Genomic DNA, 23,352 nt, shown 5'->3' on the forward strand with positions numbered 1-23,352 from the left:
AGTCTATTCGCGGTGCCGTCTGTGTTCCTGGACAAGCCTTCCCTAGCAGGTCTTCCCGGCACTTTCTGAAAGACTCCCCCATGCCATGGCTGAATCAGAGAGCAGCGATGCTAACTCCTTTGTTTTGGTTTGGACGAGCACTAAATGCTCTGGATGTGGCCGACAGCCCGCTCCACGCGCCCCCCAATCGGCCTGAGTTTAGACAAACTTATGTCAATATTAGTTTGGGAAAGAACAGCAGCTTGGAAGCCAGAGATGGTTTCTAATCCCAGATCTTCCACTTAGCAGGTATGTGACCTTGGGAATTACTTACCTACTCTGAGCTTCCGTTTCCTTAGCTGCAGAATGGAAGCGGTGGGGGGGGGGGCGTGAGGATACCGTGCACATAATGCCGTGGGTTAGAGCTTCCTGCAGGAGCCCACAAGCTCGGACAGGAGCAGCGATAGAGGCACATAAGGAGACCAACCACCCTATTCCCCATTGTAAACTGTGCCAGCAGCTGCCCCTTCCTTGGGGAGCAGGGCTAGAGAGAGGAGGGACAAGCCCCAGGCCAGGCAAACAGTTAAAATAGTGGGGGAGTATTGGTTTTCTAGTACCTGGTAATAAACTACCGCGAATTTAGCTGCTTAAAACACCATTGATTATCTCGCAAGTTCCACAGGTCAGGAATCTGGGCACAGTTTAGCTTTTACGAAGGGCCTGACTGAATTCAGTTCTCCGAGGCTTGTAAGCCTGAGGTCCTCAGCATCTAGGACCACCCACCATATCCTGCCATATGGCTGCTTACCAGGCCACAGTGTGCTTCTCCAAGGCCAAAAAAAAAACCAGTGTCTCCCCTACTTTGTGTCTTTTTTGAAGGGCTCACCTGATTAGACCAGACCCACCTAGATCAGTCATCCCCCAATGTATTCAAAGTCAACGGAGTGGGGACCTTAAAATCCCCTTTGCCATGTCATGAGCCGAATTCACAGGTTTCCCCTCTACTCTAAGGGAAGGGGCTGTGCAGGCACGTGCCCCAGGGGGCAGGAACAGGGAGGACCTCCTGGAACTCTGCCTACCTCGAGGGGCCTCCCACCAGCGGAGGAGAGACGTCTCACTTCTTTCTGTGTCATTTATGAGAAAGAACATTACTGGGGGGACTAAACCTGCCATCTTGCATGGCCCAGCTTTGGTAATAGTGTTAAGCCAAGAGGCAAAAGGGGCCGGGTGAGCAGAGGCTGGGACCGCCCGGCAGTGGCCGCGGCACAGGAGCTTACGGATGCGTGGATTCAACTTTCGGTGAACTGTTGCTTAGGAAAAGGAATAGACTTTTTAAGGAAGTGAATGGATAGTTCGCCCTGGCAGAGCTCCATTAGTGCCCGTCTGTCTGCCTCCAGTGGACACATAGTACTAGTTAATGCTCTTAACCAAAGGACAAAACTGAAGGCAAAGGCATTCAAGAGTTTCCTTCCTTCTCTGTCTAAGAGGTAAACCCTGTTGCGGCAGCTAATGAGTGAACTGTTCTCCTGCTAATGTGTGGCAGAAATCCGTCGTAGCTTCTCAGCAGATAAAGGCTTTGGACGAGAAGAGGTGAGGACACTGGGCCCCGAGGCTTGTCCTGGTGAGAGCTGGTTCTTCCCAGGAACCACGACTTGGCTGCCTGAGCAGGAACTCAGGTGTCAGTCTTCACACCTGCGAGCCCACAGTCCTAGCAGTGGGCAGAACTCAGCCGCCCGGACACGCAGCGCTGGCAGGCCCCGTGGTGCCGTAAGAATGTGTGTAGAGCAGCAGCAAAGAAAGGGCACAAAAACAGGCTTGCAGAGAACTTGACTTAATTTAATATTTGATGAACGTCTTTGCTTTTCTTTTATGATATGTGAACTTAGCCTTGCGTTTGGGATTGCCTACTGCAGAGAGGTGGAGGTGGCGGAGTGAGCACGACCTTTCCGGGGTTCAGGGCCTTTGGCGTCGAGGCCTCGGGCCCTCTTGCGGGGACGTGGAACACTAAAGCAGGAGTCTGCCAGCTGCCCCAGGAAGAGGTCACGTCTCCCAGCCTGTCGCTTCCAGCTAGAATTGCGTCTAAACCATTTTCACCTGGAACCCGAGAACGGATGCGCCCCACGGCAGGGACCCTGGCGTGCTCTGTTCTGCGCCATCCCAGGGCCACGCGTCGTGCTGGGACGTAAGAGCTGCTGGAAAGTGAGGACGGGGCCGGGGGAAGTTATTATTTTCTGCCGTCTCTTCCCTTCGCTCGCATTACCCTCTCCCTTCACGCCGTGACTCCAGGGTGTCATCAGATAACATCTTGTGTTTCTCAAATTTGCCTGACCATAAAATAAATAATCTGGGGGGTACTTTTCAGATACATGGATTGCCAGGCCTCTTTGTCAGAAACCCTGCTTCAGGGAGTCTTGGTTGAAGCCCAGGAATCTGTGTTTTGGCAAGGCTTTTCTTTAGAGTAACACTGAGGTGAACGGTGGGAGCTTAGCTCTTCCCCACGGAAGACTGAAGAGTGAGGTCTCTCGACCTGGTCTCTGAGGGGCTATCAAGAGTTAACGCCCTGGGCTTCTCGTGAGTAATGCTGAGGGATTCAGAAACTCACGAGTCTCCTGGTCTACCACCAAGTCACCTGGGCCTCGCCCCGAATCCTGGTTCCCACCTTCCTGTCGGATGGGCACGAGAAAGGAGGGGCTCAGAAGCCCCTCTACTTCTGGGGCTGCCCTCTGACCTTCCTGCCTCTTCCTTCCACCAGGCAGGCTTTCTGTTCCATCCCTTCTCCAGCTGTCATGTGCATGTGAATTCGTGGCCACCTCTGTTGGATTTGGTAATGACCTCTGCCCTGTTGAGCTTGTCTTGACCACTGTCTCCAGGGAGATGCTGACTTTTAAGACAATCCTAGTCACAGAACCAGGGAATTCCTCCAAAGTCATGAAAGCCTCTGCCTTCAGCATACATAACACAGGAGAGAGGGAACAGGGCACTGGATCCACATATGGCCTCTGCACTTTCCTCCCCACGGCGTCCCACACCTCATCTGAGCCTCACAGGCAGGCAGGGCTGGGGGTCGCCATTCTTGAGGCTGGCTGGCCACGGGTGCTCAGGAGGCCCCCTGTGTGGTGGGCCGTTCCCTCCTGCTGGGAGCAGCTCTGTCCATCTGAATGTATCTTGTCCTCATGGGTGATCTCCATGCTAGGCTCAGTGTGTGTGGAGACGGTGTGGGTTACGTGCTGCATCAGGGGTGGGGGGTGCCGCTCCTTCCAGACCCCTTGGATGAGTTGCGAAGCACCGTGCCCCCCTCCTCGCCAGCCTTGGCTGTGGTTTCCCTCCCTTGACCTGTAATGCTTTCTTTAATGCTGGGTGACACTTCGGAAACTAAGCGATGCTTTGAAAGATGGCAGACAGTGCAGTTGGCGGGTGGAGAGCCGGATAAGGTAAAATAGTGAGGCCAGAGGTCACAGCAGACAGAAAGCAGAGCAAAGGGTGGGCCAAAGCTCAGGAGGGCATCTGGGAGCAAAGGTACCGAACTGTACTTCTGAGTCCCTTCGTCCCGACAACTGGTGCGGGGGCAGACTTTTCCATTTACTGTGGAGGTTTCCTTTCTTTTCCTGGAAGGTAGGACCCCCCCACCCCCCTCCGCCCCCAAGCATGGTGGGCCAGTGCTTGTCCAGACTGATGAGCATCTCTGAGAATGCGAAGTAAAGGTGTGGAGAGTAAATTAGCCAATCACAGCAGATGGTTGGTGTCCTGGGGTCTCTCATATCTTAGTTTGGGGGCAAAGGTTGCCCCCATCCTTATTGTGAGCGTCAAACCTTTCTCCAGCCTGGAGTGAATTCCAAGGAGAAGGCAGCAGTCTGGACCCTCTCTACCCGGGCTCCCCCCGACCCCCACCCTCCCAGAGTCTGCTGAACACACAAGTTAAGGCGGCGAGCTATAATGGTCTGTCCCCTCTCTGTCCTGCAGCCGTCTCCAACCTGGACGCCGAGAGCAAGCTGAGCGTGTACTACCGAGCGCCGTGGCACCAGCAGAGAAACATCTTCCTCCCGGCCACGAGGCCGCCCTGCGTGGAGGAGCTGCACCGCCACGCCCGGCAGAGCCTGCAAGCCCTGCGCAGAGGTGACTGATCCCCAGCTTGGGGGGCTTTTCAGGGAGAGAAGTCAGAGCTTGTCCCATCTAGAGCTTCTTGCCTCCTTTGTGATAGCCAGCACTTGGAAATGCCCTGAAGGGAGATTCAAGGGTGCTGGAAGCTGCCTAGACACACAAATGAAAACAGTGGTATGGTCTAAATGTAAGAATAAAAGGGAAATGATTTATAACAATAATAACAATATTTGCAATATGCAAAGGCCCCGGGACAACTACACTCACCGCAGTGAGATGTCTGCGCCTATCAAAAGTAGGTTTGCATTAAGTGCAGATGATCAGAAGCCATTCTGAACCAACAGCCTAGGGCAATGGAGAGGTCAGGGCAGGGGGACACTACCCCAAAACTGGTGCATTCTGCGTATAATAAACACAAGCGGAAAAAAACCCAAACTTGCAATTGTAATTAAAAGGGAATTCGGTTTGACTCAGAAATAGGTTCTAGGCTTTCTCCTTTATGAAAAATTCGGGTGGTATTTGTGGGATCTGGGGCACTGTTTCATGTTCAGAACTACCCGGTGCCTGGCAGGATGGCCGTCATCCTTGTCTCCCACCCAATCATCCAGAACCTTCCCCACAGGACTCTTCATTCCACAGGGGAGCCCAGAGGCTTGGAGAGATAAAATTGCTCACGGCAGGTCAGGTGCAGTGTGGGGACCCCGACTCCCACCCACACTCTCTTCCTCCTCCTACAGCCTGTGTCCTGGGGAAGCAAGTCAAAAAATATTTCACTTTTTAGTTCTCTCACAGTCACAGTCCTGAGAAAGCCAGGGATAGACATACAGGAGTCAACTTTTTTGACTCTGGCTACTTGTCAGTGCCTTCTAACCATTCTAATTAGGACAAGGAGACTAAGAACCCCCTAAATTAGGGAAGCAGAAGTAGGCATGCCAGCTTTTTTGGCCTTTCGATGCTTGCTGGGGAAACAGATGGTGACAGCAAGTGTCTCTGTTCTAAATTCCCACCCTCTTTTAGGGAATGGCATTTTGCAAAGGTATTAAAATTCAAATAAATATTTTAATGTCACTATCAAGATGGAGAAATAAAGTGACAAATGTTTTCAATTGATTTTCTTCCACGTGTGTGTGGCTTCTCCCTTTCCCCTGTCCCTAGTGTTCCTTTTTTTTTTTTTAAGGTTTATTTATTTATACAAGAACTGGGGCACAGGCCAGAGGCGTGGGAGGGTGAGAGGATTCACCAGAGACAGAGTGGGGAGCAGAACAGGCAGACTGACTGAAATACACTGCTGAGGGGAGCAGTGGGCGCGACAGGAGAGGTCTACCATGCCATGTGGGTATCTCCCTGGCCGGCCAAGAATCGAGCCCACACTGCAGAGGCTGCGGACAGCTTCACAGCACGGCGCTCAACCCACTGCGCCATCAGGGAGGGCCCCTAGTGTTCCTTTTAATGAAAGAGTTAACCTACTGACACCCTAGTGCGATGACTTCTAGAAATCCCTCCTGGGTCATCAGCAGCCCGTACTCTGCCATTTACAATACAGCCCGTACTGTGCCACTTACAATGAAGGGTGACCATGGGTATCCTCCAGTTTCTGGCATTCTTACTGTTCACTGTAATTTTGTAGTTGGCTAAAAAGTTCTTCTTTAACAAATTTCTAGTGCAAGCTGCCTTTCGGAAATCCCCCTTAACATTCCTGCCTTTCCTTTGCAGCTAGATCAGGCAGGAGTCCTGTAATGTCCTATGTCCCCTCCCCTCCAGCCACTCATAACCGTACATCCTGTCTAACCTCTTACGGACATGCCTTCCACCATTAATCCTATTAGTTTTTTAAAAATTTCCCAGTCTTTAGCGTGAATCTGACATATCGTAGGTCCTCACTGAATATTTGTGCAACTGAATCAAATTCTGCAGAAAATCAGTTGAGCATTGAGGCACAGAATGACTGTCCAGGAATCGATCCTTCTCATTAAATACTTTCTCTGATCCCATCATTAGACAACGTGAGTAACGTTAGTCCTTTACACTAATTATTTCTATCCCTTTATTATTATTAATAAGTCATCCCTGATTAGATCTTTCCAGATACAACCAGATAACATTAAGCCGCTCGTACACTATCACATTTCACTGCGTTGTCAGATTTGGACTTAATGGCAGAACTGAGAAACAGCAAGTGCCAATATCAATTTTTTCGGCACTTCCTCCTGGGGCTGAGGGAGGGATATGGGGCCTCCTGGGGTTTGGAAGGAAGACCGAGGAGCTGCGTCTTGCCCTCCACAGACTGGCTCGCTTTGTGGTTGTCTCAATAGCAAATCTTGGGTGTAGTAGTTTTAATAGCACTGCAGAGAACCATAAACAGGAATTATAGGCATCATAGAATTAAAAACATGCAGTGTAGAATTAAAATTAGAAAGTGGCTTTTTTTTTTTTAACCTTGCCCAAGAAACACAGTAGCTCAGCCGTGCACTCATCGGAATACCACTTGTGCCATCTGGTGGCCGGGACTCGTACTGACCCGTCAGAGGACGGCCTTGCTCAGCAAATGCCGCAGTGAGTGTCCCTGAGGGGTCTCTGTTTGGACAGCTGGAATACCCTGGCGCCCACCAGGAGGGAGTGGAAAATGAAGCACAGTCAAGGGAAGCTATGGTGATAGCAACCTTGTGCTCCTTCTACAGCTGAGGCCCTCAGGAGGGATCTGGGGAACTGAGATCAGAACCTGGAAACTGGTCTGTGCAACAGCGACCAATAAAATTTATTAAGGGCCAGGCATGGTGCTAAGCCTAGGATCCAGAGAGCAGTAAATCAGGTTGCTGGTCACAGGAGATTCCTGGTCTACTGAGAGAGACAGGCAAGGAACCAGGTCATTTCAACACAGTGATGGGCGCTCAGAGGAAAGACACTAATCATGCCATCATGGAGCTTCAGGGAGGGCTCCCCAGAGGAGGTAGCACCTTCATGGATTTCCAGTGAGTTAGAATCCGGTTCCTCTTTACTTCCTTTTTTTCCTAGCAATTCTTTAATGCGCAGAGCCAACAGTACCTTTAAGTTACACCAACATTTATGTTCATAAGGGAGAGGGGAATCACCAAGTGACTAGAGAGAGGTAGTTCTGTTTTATATTTCCTTTCCTTTCAAGTGTCAAGGCTGGGGCCTAAATTCCGTTGGTCTCAAGGTGTAGTAAGAGCAAGAGGCCTGTGGTTTCAGGCGCTAGTGGACAGATGTACTCCCACCCTACCCCTAAAAAACGATAGAACTACAGGCCATTGCTTTACCTGCCTACGCCTGGCCCAGGATGAATGAAAAAGATGTATTTAAGAAAGTGTATGGGCCTCCCTGGTGGCGCAAGGGGTTAAGACGCAACCTATGAAGCAATCCACAGCCTCTGCAGCACAAGTTCAATCCCCGGCCAGGGAGCAACCCAGATGGCGCAGCAGACCTCTCCTGTCTTGCCCGCTGCTCCCCTCAGCAGTATTGTGGTTAATCTGCCTGTTCTGCTCCCCACTCTGTCTCTGGTGAATCCTCTCACCCCCCACACCTCTGGCCTGTGCCCCAGCTCTTGTATGCATAAATAAAAATAAATCTTTAAAAAAAAAAGAAAGTGTAGGAGGGGAGTAATGGGAAATTGAGTTGATGTTTCCCTCCAAATCCCTCCCCACCTCCACCTTTTTAACCGCCAGCCCCTGCCTTCTACTCTTCCTTAGCAATTGCGGCCCCGAAACCTTTCTCCTTGTGTTGCCCATTTAGAAAAGCCCAGTGCTTGCAAAGAAAAATGAAGGTGGCTCTGGCGGTAGACACTTGAACAAGGAAGACATTTATCTCAAGAAGGCTACCTGATAAACGGGCTGCGAGGCTGTTTAGCAAAGACGACCTACATGGTGACGAGGGCTCTTCTCTGCTTCTGAACGGGAGTCAATATTTGCCCAAAGAATCCCAAACAAAGGACGACAAGGAGTCCTGCCGCATTGCTCTGTCACAGGCAAACTTGGGGGTTCAGGCAGGGAGGCCCAGACAGGCCACGCAGATGTGGATGGAAGTGGGAAACCTGGCTAGTAGAGGGGTGTCAGCCTGCAGCACTTCGAATCTGGAGAAAGTGAACAGGCCAGCATTAGGGCACAGTGGGGAACAAACAGGGCCTTGGAGAAGGGCCGGAGAGTGAGGGCACAGACAATGCAGCCTGGGAGCAAGACAGGGACCGGGAATGCCTTCTCATGCTGAGGACTAGCCTTCAAGGAAAGCACTCAATCTTTCAGCCTTTCAACAAACACTTACTGAGACCCACTATGTCACAGGTACGCCATGGTACTGGGTTTAAAAGCTGAATAAAATACTGTCTGTCCTCCAGGGGCTAGCTCCTAGTGAAAAAGGCAGACAGACAGAAAGATCATGACCTTTTCAACGCCCTGGGCATTCAGGGCCTTGGGGGAGAGGGTGCCAGCCTCACCCAAGAGGGTCAGGGCACTCACTTCTGTCTGCTGTCATGGTCACAATGTCACTGGTGGCATAGGAGCTGCCAAGCATTCTGTATTATCAATGTTCTAAGCATTCTATATTATCAATATTCTATATTTATCAATGTGATAAAATATTTGAACCAAGCACTATCAAATCCAGATAACCTGGCTCTAATGAGTGAAAAGGTGTGTCACGACCTTAGAGTGCCTGTAGGTCAAATAGTGGGCAGAAGTGGGCCGGAGCCCAGCACGTGCCTCTGCCAGCTTGGCAGCCACATGGGCTCCTGGAGTGTATTTAGGCATCTGCAGAGGAGAACAGGGACGGGGCCAACCTCGCAACGTTGCTGAGATGATAGCAAAGTGTCTTTGGCGTGTGGTAATTGCTCCATTAAATATTTGGCATCATGATTGTTATTGGCAATGTACTGAGTCATAGTGATTTTAAATAACAGATGGGCAGAGAACTTAAGAAATCTGCAGCACAAATGTGTGCCTTGGTTATGAGTGTGTCACCAGATTTCAGGCCCTGGGCATGAGTGTGGGCAGGATTTTGGCAAGAGGGGTGCCTTAGATGTGGCGGGCGTGGTGGGTAGGGTGAACTTTGGGCTCATTGAGACACCCAGAAAGCTAACTTAGCTTTTCCCAGAGGTGACTTTATTCCTAAATCAAGTAACTGTTGTCACTGGGATCCTTTTACTTTGTGGGAGCCCCAGATTTCAAAGCCCCCCGATTGTTGTGAATGGCAGGGCTGAGCTGGCTGCAATGGTGTGCTGGTTACAGACGCTGAAAAAAGAAAAAAATACAATAAAATGGAATAAATAACATCCCGGATATGTTCCACCTGCCAATTTCTGTGCTGTAAATACTCCCACCATGGTGACCAATGGCTTAAAAACTGGCTCGCAGAATTCATGAACACACAGCGAGCCTCGTGCCTGGGCCAGTGTGGCCACAGCAGCTGAGGGTGGCAGTGAGTGCCTGTCCCCAGAACTGCCTGGCCAGCTCTGGCGGGTCTGTGCCCACTGTCCAGCAGTGATGTCAGCTCACCTTTCACCTCTGTTCCAGATTTTCTTTTTCTTTTTCTTTTTTTTTTTTAAATATTTATTTATACAAGAGCTAGGGTACAGGCCAGATGTGCGGGAGGGTGAGAGGATTCACCGGAGCAGAGTAGGGAACAGAACAGGCAGACTGACGAAATACACTGCTGAGGGGAGCAGCGGGTGAGACAGGAGAGGTCTGCCGCGCCATGTGGGATTCTCGCTGGCTGGCCGGAATCGAACCAGCGCTGCAGAGGCTGCGGACAGCTTCACAGTGAGGCGCTCAACCGCTTGCACCACCAGGGAGGCCCTCTTTTTCTTTTTTTTGTTCAGTTGTTTGGAAAGGAGGCACATTGGGGAAAACTGCCTTTTGCAAACTCAGAGTGAGCCATCTAGTACAAAGACTATGAGCTGGGCCCGCTGAAATGTAGGTGTCCAATTTCATTTTAATATGATGTGAAAGTCATCTGGAAGCATCCTGAAAACCTTATTTGGTATATAAATGAGCTAGATTAGCAAAAACTCACTTTGCCCTCAAGCCTTTGCTCATCTTCCCAAGGAGGCGAGAGAAACTGAAAGTGCCAAGTGTGTTTCAGTATGATTGTTTTTCTGCCCCCAGAGCACCGGAGCCGGAGCGACCGCCGGGAGCAGAGAGCTGCTGCTCCCCTCTCCGTAGCAGCCCCTCCGCTGCCAGCCTACGGCCCAGCTCACAGCCAGCGGAGGCGCGAAGTTAAGGACCGCCACTTCTTAACGGTGAGCTGGGCGAGCGGGACTTGGAAGTTGCTGGAAACAGATCATGAGCATTTTACAACTGAATTTACCCCCTTTCGGCATCCGGAAAGGAATGCCTCTTTTTTGGAATAGAGTGGGACAACAGGCCTATTTCTTTCTTTTTAGTTAACTGATTGCACAATGCAATAAAGTAATAATAGTCAAGGACTCGAAATCAGGGGAAAGTGCTTCAAATCCCAGTTCTGCAAACAAGCTGAAAGATTTAGGGCAGGTGACCTTTTCTGTCCTCAGTTTCTTCATCTCTAATATGGGAATATTAATAGTACCCAGCTTATAGCATCTGCGGGTTAAATGAGATGAGGCATAGAAAGAGCTTGGCGCTGGGCCTGGCACAGACGTGCTGCACCCGCTGCTACATCACTAGCCAGGTGACCGCCGTCGCATCCTTGCCTCCGTGGGGCATGCTGGGAAAGAACTTGAATAAGTTGAAAAAGCTACCACTTGAAGACAAATCACCCCAGCATTTCATGCTCCCTTTCATCAAGGGAACTAGTTATTCAGGGGAACTAGTTACCACAGCGTTGTTATCACCACTGGTGACTTTAGCCCCGCCTGGGTGGCTGGGACCCACGTCCCCAAATATAGATCACAGATGACAAAGTTGAGCTGAGCTCAGGACCCCTGCAAACAACCCCTTCCCCAGGTGTATCTTCTGGAGTCTCCATGGGGACAAGTGCCTCTGAGCAGGGCATCCTTGAAGTGAGGGGCTGTGTACCCTGTGTCCAGACCAGCCCGCCTGGTCTAGATGGTGCACCCCTGCTCTCTTGTCATTCTGGTTTGAGGCCGAAAGTCTAAAGAAGTTACAACGGTGTGGACATAAATTGAGGCTTTTATCTGAAACTAAATTTGTGTGTGTAGCTAGCTGTAAGCCCTGCCCTGCACCCTTATGGCTTTTGCAATATGTAAAATAGGTACAAAATATTTGGGTCGCATGATGCCAAACATGGAGCTGACAACAGGCTTCCTTTCAGTGAATCTGCATGACAGGAGCTTTGGTGGAGAGTGAGCGAAGCATGTGCACATATGAAGGTGTGAAGATAATAGCGCTATGGCGACCACTGAAAAATTAATACAATTTGAGGAAAAATTTTCAAAAATCACAAATGATTCTGCATGATAGAACATTGGCAGCTCAAAAAGTAAAGGGTGGTGCACAAGATGTAGACATTTTCCTGTTTGTGGCTGGACAGGAAGCCTCACAAGTGTCTAGGAGTGCCAGGCCGCACTCGCTCCATTGCGGCCGTGCAGCCCAGGGATAAGGAAGGCAGGTAAGAGCCTCTTAGGGCTTTCTAGGTCTTTCTAGAGAGTAGTTACACATGCTGGTGATTTGTTACAAGAGCCCCCCCCACCCCCCACTCTACAAAAGTTCTTATTAAGCTCAAATCTGCTTGCTGAAGCATTTGCTTTTAATGAGGCATTTTCTGCATAAAAATGCTAAAAATATTTTCCCCTTCATTATAACATGTTTTGTGGCTCATTAAGTTGATTTTCTTGGGGGTTGGGGTGGGGAGGTGGGAGAGAAGAATGTTAAGCATTTACAGAGATGACATAAAAATATTACCCTGTGTCATAATCTGCATAATTGTTAATAATGTCTAAATACCAAAGTAAGACTATAGCAAAAGGCTTAAAATAATGAACAGCAATGAAGGTCCTTTATTTACCCAACAAACATCAACAAGAAAGATCATACTTAGGGACATGTTGGAAAATCTGTCCTTCGGGAGTGGTAATACTCAGTATGTCTAAGTCATTTGGAGGAAAATTTAACTGTTTCATTGTTCAACTGATTTTGGGTCGGCAAGCTCTTTAGAAAATTTCCCCTTCTAGTTACATTCCTCAGACCCAAGCTCTCTTAATTAAGCTTAGGAGAGCTGTGTATAGCTGTCAGCGAAAAGGCTGCGGATATAGGGACAGGAAATCTGCAGGAAGTTGCTGGATAGACACTTTCTTACACACCAACTCTCCTTCTTTCATTTAGTAGACTTGAGCTAAGCCATTATTTTCGTCCTTTGAAAAAGCATTTAGAATGAGATTCTGATAAACAATCTTCTATGACGGTGCAAACTATTATACCGTATTTTGGTCACTAATGGCATGGGCTGTGGAGCCACATGACCTAGGATTTGAATGCCAGCTCTACCACTTACTAGCCGTGTGACCCTGGGCAAGTTCATCATTTCAGTGGAGAAGAGTAGACAGCACCTCGTAAGTTTGGAACGAGGACTGACTGTGCCTGATGCATAATAAGCACTCCATATGTGTCACACGTCATCAGCGTCATAACCCAATCAAGTCTCTGAGGTGTCAGTCACAGAGTGACATAGTGATGAGATCATGGGTCCAAGTAGGTTCAAATACTAGCTTTTAATTTCTCAGTTGTATGATTTGGGGAAAGTTAATGTATCTTTCTGAGTTCCAGTTTCAGTATCTGTAAAATGGGGATAATCCCTTCAATGTCACAAGGTCGTTAAGAAGACGCAAGATAATGTTATGTAAATTTGATTCAAAGGTGGGCCCAGCATGGGACCTAATGTACATGAATAACTGAATCCAGATGTAATAAAAAAATAGATAGATAGATAAATAAATAAAGCGGTTACCATCAAATGACAAGTCTAGCACGTGCGCTCATCTATGCGGCTGGAGGAAGGATAAGTCGTTCCATCCTTTCGCAATATGCCAATATTTATCAAGAATCTAAGATCCATACCCTTTGGTTCAGCAGTTCTAAATGTAGCCATTCATCCCAAGGCCATAATGTGAGTGTATGCAAAAATTTACTCACTAGAATGTTCATCAAAGCAATGTTTACAATAGGAAAAATAATTACAAATACCTCAATGTCCAATGATAGGGACTTAGCAAATTTTAAGGACAGCTGGTGACAGTTCCAAAGTAGCCACACAGCTCCTACAAGAGGAAAGAGGGAGTGCTTAGTTCCTTAAAATTTGCTGTATCTCAGGAGTTCTCACAGGAAACTGGCCCTTCTGTTTAGCTTAAAACCCCATCAGCTGCAAATTCAAGGGCTGTCTCCTAATTAAAGCCCATCTTGGGAGTTCTCCCTCATCCACAGTGACACCAGGTGACTTCAGGGGACAGGGCCCTAAAAGATAATTAAATTCTATAACCAGACACTGTATATCCCTTCAGGAAATTTTGATTCTTTGAGACATGACACAACTGTGGACTTGGGCTAAAGAGAAGAGATCGGGACAAACTTCTCCAAATTGACATTTGTCACACAGCGGTTTTGCTTTTCTTAATTCCCTGGAGGAAATCCCACTGTAAACTGGTAAAGGACCTGAAGAGACGTTTGAACTTGGCTGGGAACCAAATGTCAAAAGTTTCTAGTAAAAGTGCTGTTCCCTAGGGTCACATGAAAAAGAAATTGCCGGGATCAACTTCCGTCCACATGACTAGATTCTTGGCTGCAAATGAACTTTTAAGTAGCAGGATACTGATTATTAGGGGGTTGGGAGGGAGGTAAAGAGAGAAAAGGGTTCCCTAGTCGGGTGTATATGTACTAAACAAGTAGATATCAAAACAAGGAGCCTTTGCGAGAGGAACAGGCCGCCTGCTCCCTGCAAACCAAAGCACGTGTCTCCACTCTTCTTTTTTTCAATTTATTTATTTTTATACAAGAGCTGGGGTATAGGCCAGAGGCATGGGAGGGTGAGAGAATTCACCAGAGACAGAGTGGGAAGCAGAACAGGCAGATCGACTGAAATACACTGCTGAGGGGAGCAGCGGGCAAGACAGAAGAGGTTTGCTGCGCCATGTGGGTAGCTCCCTGGCTGGCTGGCTGGGAAGACGATGGTCATACCAGAGGTCCCCACCTCCAATAGTTCCTCCAAAATGATCTAGAACAATAGTAAGGGGGAAATGAAACTATAACAAAAACATACCATCAGTATAATTTGAGGACAGAGAATGCCTAAACATCAAGTTAACTGTTAGGTAAAAAGAGAAAAAAATGGGCCTCCCCGGTGGCGCAGCGGTTGAGCGCTGGGTTGCGAAGCTGCCCGCGGCCTCTTAGGCTCCGGTTCAATCCCCGGCTGCTCCCCGGCCACTGGAGGAGGGTCCCACATGCCGCGCAGACCTCTCCGGCCGCCCGCTGCTCCCCTCAGCAGTGTCCTTCGGTCCTTCTGCCTGCTCTGCTCCCCGCTCTGGCTCTGGTGGATTCTCTCACCCTCCCGCGCTTCTGACTGTACCCAGTGCATGTATAAACAAAACAAACAAACAAATAAAATAAATAAAAACATGCCTCTATAAAAAAAAAAAGAGAGAAAAAAATGCCATCTTCATGTGTTCCCTCATGTTACAAGGCAAGAAAGGGTAGGCTGGAAAAAGACTGCCTAGAAGAGAAAAGCCATGGAGCCAGTTGATCTAAAACCATCATTAGAAAAACTAAGTGTGTTGTAAGTCTAAAGATACTAAAAAGTTGTTTAACTAGGCACAAACTACAGGAAAAGGACTTAAAGGTAGTAGGGATTTTCAGGACATACATTTTCAGGGAAGACAAAAGGCAAAAGGAAGAAATATGCCCTTTGGCTGCTGGGGGTATATTAGCCAACTCAGGCAAAATCCCATAGAATGGGGAGTTTAAACAATAGAAATGGATGCTGGCCACCTTAGTTCCCGGGGTGAGCATTCTTCCTGCATTGCTAATGGCTGACGGCTGCCTCTGCCCTGTGTCCTCACGGGGCCTTATGGCTTTATTTGCCCTATATTACCCCCTAAAGCCCTTTCTTCAATTACAGTCACATTGGGAGTCAGGACTTCAACATATGAATTTTAGGGGGACATAGCAGTGCACAGCAGGGGTAAAGGAAAAAAGAAACAAGGTATGTGTGGGGCACGGGGAGTTCCAGGACCCTACAAGACAAAAGAAAACCAAACATTTGGAACACAATTCCTGCCCCACCACCAAACACATACAAAATATTTGGACCTTGATATATGGACAGAAGACGGTGCATTGAACTCAGGAATTTTGTAAAACACAATAATTCCACCAAGATGAATTAGAAATAGATCTGCAAAACCACACTGAATGATTGCAAAAAAAAATGAATTAAAGACCATATAAAGCAAGGATTTTATGTGCCGTCGAACTGCCCTCCAAACACCAAGGCTGTAGAAAAGAGTTTTAAACTTTTAAGAACTAAGAGAATTAATCACCCATAAGCCTTTGTTGAGGAATCCACCAGAGGACCACCTTCATCCAACCAGGAGATGACTAGGAAAATGTCAGCAAGTGTCATCTTGATAAATGTAAATGTAAGACTAAAACCACAGAGGGGATGAGGCTGGAAGACGACGTACAGATCTTAAATGTCATGACAACAAAGAAATGATGCAATTAAAAATGGGAGAAGAGAAGGGTAAAAAAGAAAATAAAATAAGGTGATTGATTACTGTGTAGACAATAGATAGGTATAAAGGGTACCAATAGGAACTGATCAACCAGATAGTAAATAGTAACACAATAAAACAAGCACTCAGGCCATTAAAATGGTATATGTACAAAAATTACTAGAATAAACACAAATCTTCCTAAACACCAAAGTACCTAATTTTATGAAGTTAAAGAGCAAAGGCACATCTCATAAAAAAAAAGAAATATAAAAACAACAAAATACACATAATCATAAAATATATCACAGTTCAGTCACATCAATAAATGTGAGTGGGCTCGAGTTACCTGTGAGAAGGGAGAAAGCCTTCAATTTGGCTTGCCAAGTCAGCTCAGTAGACAGACACACCCTGAACAAAGTGGTTCAGAAAGACTCTGTAAGGAGATGGGCAGAGCTAGGGCAGGCAGGAAAGCAGTGGTTAGTGACCCTGACATCAGAAAAAGTAGCTCCGGGCCTCCCTGGTGGCGCAAGGGGTTAAGCACCACACTATAAGCAATCTGCAGCCTCTGCAGCATGAGTTCGATCCTCGGCCTGCCAGAGAGCAACCCACATGGCGCAGCAGACCTCTCCTGTCTCGCCCGCTGCTCCCCTCAGCAGTGTACTTGGTCAATCTGCCTGTTCTGTTCCCCACTCTGTCTCTGGTGAATCCTCTCACCCCCCACATCTCTGGCCTGTACCCCAGCTCTTGTATACATAAACAAATAAATAAATAAATAAATAAATCTTTTTAAAAAAAGAAGAAAGAAAGAAAGAAAAAGTAGACTCCTAAGCCCCAAAGCACTACATTTGACAAAGAAGGGCACTTTTAATGCGAAATGCCATAATTCACAAATAAAATTAAGTATTTGTGAACATGTAGGTACCAAACAGCACAGCCACTACCATTATGAAGCAGAAACTGCAGGGGAAACCAGTAGAAATACAAAGAAACACTAATAATGTACATGCCCCCTGAACAGGACAGATCCATTGGATAAAAAATAAGTCAGGGGGTAGAAGACACAGTATCATCAAGTGAACCCTACACTCTGACAATACAGAAGGCACCCTCTTCGAAAGCACCCATGGGACCTTCACAAAAATTGATTATAATTCATTAACAAAAATATAATTAAGTTCTATAAAAATATGTAAATATTACAAACAATACTTTCTGATGACAAGGAAATAAAATTAGAGATGACCAATAATAAAGAACCCAGAATACTCTTCCACCTGAAATTTTTAAAAACCTTCTGCCAAACAATTTTTAGATGCAAAGAATAATGCAAACTGAAATTACATCATTCTTAAAAATAATGATGATGAAATATTATACATTAGGCTCCAGGGAACACACTAAAGCAGCTATGAGAGCAAAATACATAGAACAAACTATAAAATGAAAATCAACTAAGTTTCAAAAATTCAGGAAAACAACAAAAGAAAGTGTAAGAAGAAAATGACAAGCTAACAGTATAAATTAATGAGGTAAAGAGTAAAAGAACAGTAGACATATTAATAAGTCAAAATCTTGCTTGTTTACAAAAACACTAGAATCATATTCACTAAAATCAGGGTCAGGGCAAGGACACTCACTGTTTTTGCTATTATTAAGTATTATACTAAAGGGATTAATGAATGCAATTAGACAAAATTAAGTAATTAGGGGCATAAGGATTGATAAAGAAGAAGTAAACCTGTATCTATTTGCGGATGATATAATACTATACCAGGAAAATCCTAGAGAGTCAATGATAAAACTAACTCAAACAATAAAAGAATTCAGTAAGGTATCAGGATATAAACACACAAAAATCAATACCATTTATTTACATTTGCAAATGATAGCTAATTAGAAGACCTACTGGCAGAGAAAAGTCCAATTATAGCAACAACAAAGAAGATTAAATACTTAGGAGTTAATTTACTAGCTATGTGCAAAACCTAGCTAAGAAAAACCTTAACGCACTCCTAAAGGACACGAAATTAGACTTTCTCAAAGTCTAATTCTGTTCTTGGATAGAATGATTCAATATTATAAACAAGTCAATTCTCTCTGTGTTAATTTATATATTTAACACAATCCCGAAGTACCAATAAGCTTTTCTTTTAATGGGGTCAGACCCACAGATACGAAATTTCATATGAAGAAACAAATATAAAGGAATACACGAACCAGTACCGTAGAATACAGTTCAGAAATCCACCTGAGTAGCCGTGTGAACAGTATATGGTGCCCTCCCAGATGCCTGAGGCGGGAGGTGGAGCTGGGTAGCCGCTTGACAAAAAAAGATAGGCCGTTGCCGTTTCTCCCCTGGGCAGGCAGTGGCGTTTGGTGGGAGACTTTGCTGTGAGGACCCTTGCGCGCTGTGAGGTGTTTAGCAGTGTCCACTCCCCACTAGACGCCAGGAGCATGCCTCTTACCAGTTATGACAACCCACAACGTCTCCAGATCCTGCCCCCTAAGGCCACAAGGTCGCCCCTGGTCGAGCACCATTTAATTGGATCCATACTCCACTCCATCCACAAGACTGAACTCCACATGGGCCGGGGACCTACACAGGGAAAAAAAAAGAAACCATTTGAAAATAGGATGGCTTTCTCTTGACCTCAGTCTGGGAAAAGGCCTTCTATTTCTAATTCAAACTACAAAGGCGATAAAGGAAAAGATGGATAAATTTGAACAGTAAATGGTTTTGCATGCCCAAGCACCATACATGAGGTCAAAAGATAACCAAAACTGGGAGAAAATAGGTGCCACCTATGCCACAGCAAGTACAAATGTCACAGATAGAGAAACCCCTCTCACGAATTGAAGGAGAAAGGAGAAAAAAAATGGTCAGAAAAGTGGACAGAGGAGACAGCTTGTCCCAAGACCGCCCACCTTTGACTGTGCACGTCTCTTCACAAACCTTTCCCTTTGTCAAGCAAACAGCCCGGGGGGGGGGGGGAAGCAACATAAAAATGTTCCTTAAACTTAAGCAAAATTGTTCAAATTCATTCATAATTAGAGAAATGCAAATACCACCAAGATGGCATTTAGATTGTAAATGGTATTTCCCGCTACATGGGCAACAATGAGACAACAGGAGGACGTTTTGCTGGTGAAATGGAGAGACAGAGGCGCTCATGCACTGCTGCGGGAGATACAAGCTTGGTACAAGCTATCTGGAGGGAAATTTTTGATATCTAGCAAAACTGCATCTACTTTTTTGCTCCAGCAATCCCACTAAACATACACCTCCAATAATACCAAAGGTTATTCTTTGCTGTATTGTCTACAATAACAAGATATTGGAGATAGCAAAGATGTCTATCCATAGATGGATGGATTCAAGAGGTATTTATCCATTTGTGATACTAGCCCCTTTTCTGTGCTACATGCAGTGATGCAATAGATTACAGGATATCCATCATCGAGTACTACTCAGCCATAAAAAAGTAAGATCTTTATGAACTAATTAGCAGTGCTTTCTAGGACATACTCTCAAGTATGTTTAGGGCAAAATCCCAAAGAGCATCATCTATATTTGCTTTCATGTTTCATCTTAGAAAGAAGGGTATATAAAAAAAATATCCACTCACTTGTATAAAAGAAGTAGTTCATTCTGCTATCACACAACATAGGTATCCCTGAAATCTCCACACTGTGCAAAACTACACAATAAAGATCAAATTTGGCATTAGGGGCGCAACATTCACCAATCTTCCATCACACATGCACATGCACACATACATGCACAATGATGGCAACTTAATAAAACAGTGGCGCCGTTGTGCACATGTTAAATGGTTAAAAAATACACAAATCATGCAATAAATCTGTCACTTTACCTAGAGAAAGGCCAGAAGTTTACTTGTAGAGTGCAGGAGGGGCTGTGAGCTACTGTGAAGGACTGGAAGGTCTGCAGTCTGGGGGAGGCCATAACAGCCGCAGGTGGGGGGGAGGCGCAGTTCCTAACCATGGGGCGAGCTGAGGAAGCTAGGAGGTGTTTGTGTCATGGGAGTTCTGCACAGTGCAGGCCAGGTGGGTGCAGTCTCTGCTCTTGCCTAGTTTCTCACTTGCATGAAATAGAGGATGAGCAAACTTGAAATTCACATGAAGCTCGAATTTTTCTCTAAAGTATTAGTCATGCTGGAGCAAGTAAGCTTTTTCGAAACAAACACTCCAACAACTGACTCCAACAAACTGACTGTCCAGGAAGCATAAACCAGAAGTTAACAAGTTAGTTTACAGGCAGGGGGTGGGTGGAATAAGATGGAAAAAATGGGGGATGGGAAGGAGGTGGTAGGGTTCAGAGGGAGTGACACTTCACTGGGCATATTTATTGTTTTGCTGGAACTCTTAGAACCAAGCTAATGTTTTTCATACAGCCCAATAAATAAATAACTGGAAATGGAACAAACAGTAATAAATAAACCTAACTCTATCACAAATGAACAGCATGAGCATTCTGGAGGAGGTAAAGAAAAAAAGAGCTCATCTAAGTAACTTTGGAAAGTCTTTTTCTTCTTTTCTGTTTTGAGCACAAGTATGTATTGATGGCTGACGAATACAGCTTTATGTACAACAAGGGCACCACGGTGGATGAAGTCAGTTTGCTATGCCCCCAGAAGGAGATGAACCCTGGACTTAGAACGTGAAATATACAAGTCGAAGAGCCTCTGAGATGCCAAAGAGATAGATGAGTAGCAGCTAGTCCCCCTTGGCACAGGTCTGCATTCCACCACCCCATCCCAAAGCCAGGATGATGCAGAATTCCTCATTCATTTATTTGTGAGCCATCCAGCCTGGCCACTCCGCCGCCCCTACTTCTTTCCCATCCCTTTGCAGGGGGCTCATTCGCTGTTCCCCTCTTAGAGTCGTGTGCACATCATCCTTCCCAAGCAAATGAACGAAATGAGGGAGGAGTCAGAGAAGTCAGCCCCAAGCAAGTAAGCGAACAAGCAGACATAGATGTTAGAATGGCAAGTCTGGTCCAGTGAGGTCTACACGAAGCTGACTTGGGCAGAGAAGCTGCTCTGGCTCACCCCAAAAATCTATACTGCCACCTCAGGTAATGCCACTGCTACCAAACCCCACATTTCTGGGGAATGAGCAGTGGCCTGCACAAGGTAGGAAGCCCACATACCAGGCACCTAATGCAACCATCCATGGGATGCTTTGAGCTTGTACTGGCTGCTGGCTGTGGGTTCCAGCATAGCCATATGTCAAGCACATAAGCGTGCAGGATGCTAAGGATGCCCTCTAGTTCTCTTGGGCAGGGCACGTTAGGCATGTCCCTAACACTCTTCTTCCTACCGGGAAATGTGGAGTGGAAAACACTCCAGGAGATGCAATTCCGAGGCGTCAGCCATGCAGCGGGGTGGGGGTATGGGAGGCATTTCAGGTGCCCATCTTCCATGGGCAGAAGGCCCGGGAGACTCACCAGGCATGCCATCAGAGCAGTCATCCTGGTGGTGACGGTGCCCCCAAGGAGCAGACCTGCAGGGCTCACAGGATGGTTTCTGCACAACGGACACTGCGTTGAGCAGAGTGGCCAGATAGCGCTGTGCGTGGAGTCAGGGCCAGAGGCCAAGTGACCTAGGCACGCCACCCCAAGACTTGGCTTCTCACCTTCTGCCTTTTAAGAAGAATATCTCCATCCAGCAGCCTGTAGATGACAGAGCAGGTCACCAAGAAATGGCACCATTCTCCTGAGAGACATGCTGGCTGCTCCAAATCTCCTGGGGGACACAGTCCTGGAAGCTCATTTAAGAGCAAAGTAACTGGAAAAACTACCAGAACATGGACCTTCTCACGTGTGAAATATATTTAACAAGCATAGCTTGGGGTGCCAGGTGGAACAGAGGGGGCTCTGTCTTCTGAGTGCAGCTTAGAAGCAGCAAGACTGGTAGTATGGAGCACACCTAGCTCAGATCTTATTTCTAAGAACCATTCTCTAAGAAAAGAAACCAGGTTCCTTGAAGAAATTATTTGTTCTAGGGAAAAATGAAAGGTACACCTGGAATATCTTCACACGCCAGGAAACAGGAAAATGCTAAAGAATCACGCGGGACTTGTCAAAAGGACTTGTCAAGTTGGCACAGGAGCCAACTTGCAGAAACTGCTGATGACCAAATCTGGGACACTGTGAACAATAAAATAAATAGTGATAGAAATGGATTATAATCCACAGAATAAAGTAAATATCCATCAGTTCATAATGATACAAATAAAGTGGGATAAGGGGGTAGCTCTTCCTGACAGAAGAATTCTAAGCAGTAAGTGTAGAAATATTGATGGAAATTTAAAAAGTCACCATTGGCTAAATACAACAGTAAGAATTTTGGCAGGCAATAATCATTAATGTATGCTAAAATGAATTGCACGAAATTATGCTGAGAAATAGGATGTTTGCGTATTTTCAGTTTCTTCCCACAAGGTATTTGTTGATTACAAAAACAAAAATAATAACTTCAGCAGCTGAAACCGGCAGATGCCATCTTAACCTGGAGCACCCCTGTACTCAGGCCTCCTGCTCTGATGTGTTGAGATGATACTTCCGTGGGATTTTTGCCAAAAATGTGTAACCTCGATCTAATCACAGAAAACATCAGACCCAAACCCCAATTGATGGGTAGTCTAGAGAATACCTCGTCAGTACTCTTCAAAAGTGTTGAGGTCATGAAAAACAGAGGTTGGAGGATTAGCGCAAACTGAAAGCAACTAAGGGGAGTTGATAACTAAGTGAACAGTGGGGTTCTGGATTGCATCCTCGACCAGAAACCAGATATTAGTGGGGAAATTGGCAAAATCTAAATACGGTTCATAGATAAGTTAACAGAATTTATCGACGTGAGTTTCCTGGTTTTATTTTTAATTTTTTTAATTTTTTTAAAGATTTATTTATTTATACAAGTACCGGGGTACAGGCCAGATGCGCGGGAGAGTGAGAGGATTCACCAGAGACAGAGCGGGGAACAGAACAGGAAGACTGATGAAATACACTGCTGAGGGGAGCAGCGGGCATGACAGGAGAGGTCTGCCGCATCAGTTTCCTGGTTTTAATAAATGTACTATGGCTATACATGATGCTAACATTAGGGAAACACTGGGTAAAGAGTATCTGGGGCTCTGCACTGTTTTTTCAACTTCTCTGTAAGTATATTATTTCAAAATAGAAAGGTAAAAACATATAAACACATTTACATTTAACCATGGGTATTTTAATGCCTGGACCGGGGCCTATACCCAGTGCCTGTCAAGGAAGGTTAAGTTCAACCAGGAGATGCTTGGTTGAGAATTTCTTTACTTTAAATGGCAAAATCTAGAAGACCAGAGAATCTGATCTAAGATGGTGAGAAGTCGCCATGGTATTTGACACTTTGGCTCCCAGCACACTTTCATGGCCTAGATTCCCAGTGCAGAGTGAGAAGTTGATTGATCATAGCAGTTCACCCTCACCCTCTGCTGGAGTGGAATGGCCAGCTCATCTGTTCTGGCCTATCAGGTCCCTTGGATCAGGCCCAGATCTGCAATTCCTGGAATATTCACCTGCTCTTTCCACCTGCGAGCCCAAAGCAGGCATTCCCAAGCATTCACAACAC

The 23,352-nt window shown here is 46.3% G+C and overlaps 1 protein-coding gene across 4 annotated transcripts in view; it reads left to right on the forward strand.

Annotated features, from left to right (window-relative positions):
* NHS (NHS actin remodeling regulator) overlaps positions 1 to 23,352 on the forward strand; it is a gene marked incomplete at both ends in the record, with an annotated part of 287,399 nt that overhangs the window by 242,299 nt on the left and 21,748 nt on the right. For all 4 annotated transcript variants that reach the window (XM_084259301.1, XM_084259302.1, XM_084259303.1 and 1 more), the window contains 2 exons: positions 3,940 to 4,092; positions 10,188 to 10,321. In XM_084259301.1, the coding sequence (XP_084115427.1) occupies positions 3,940 to 4,092; positions 10,188 to 10,321 (287 nt within the window). The remainder of the gene's footprint in view (positions 1 to 3,939; positions 4,093 to 10,187; positions 10,322 to 23,352) is intronic.

The sequence above is a fragment of the Talpa europaea genome (genome assembly GCF_964194135.1).
Source record: "Talpa europaea genome assembly, chromosome: X".
NCBI lineage: Eukaryota > Metazoa > Chordata > Mammalia > Eulipotyphla > Talpidae > Talpa > Talpa europaea.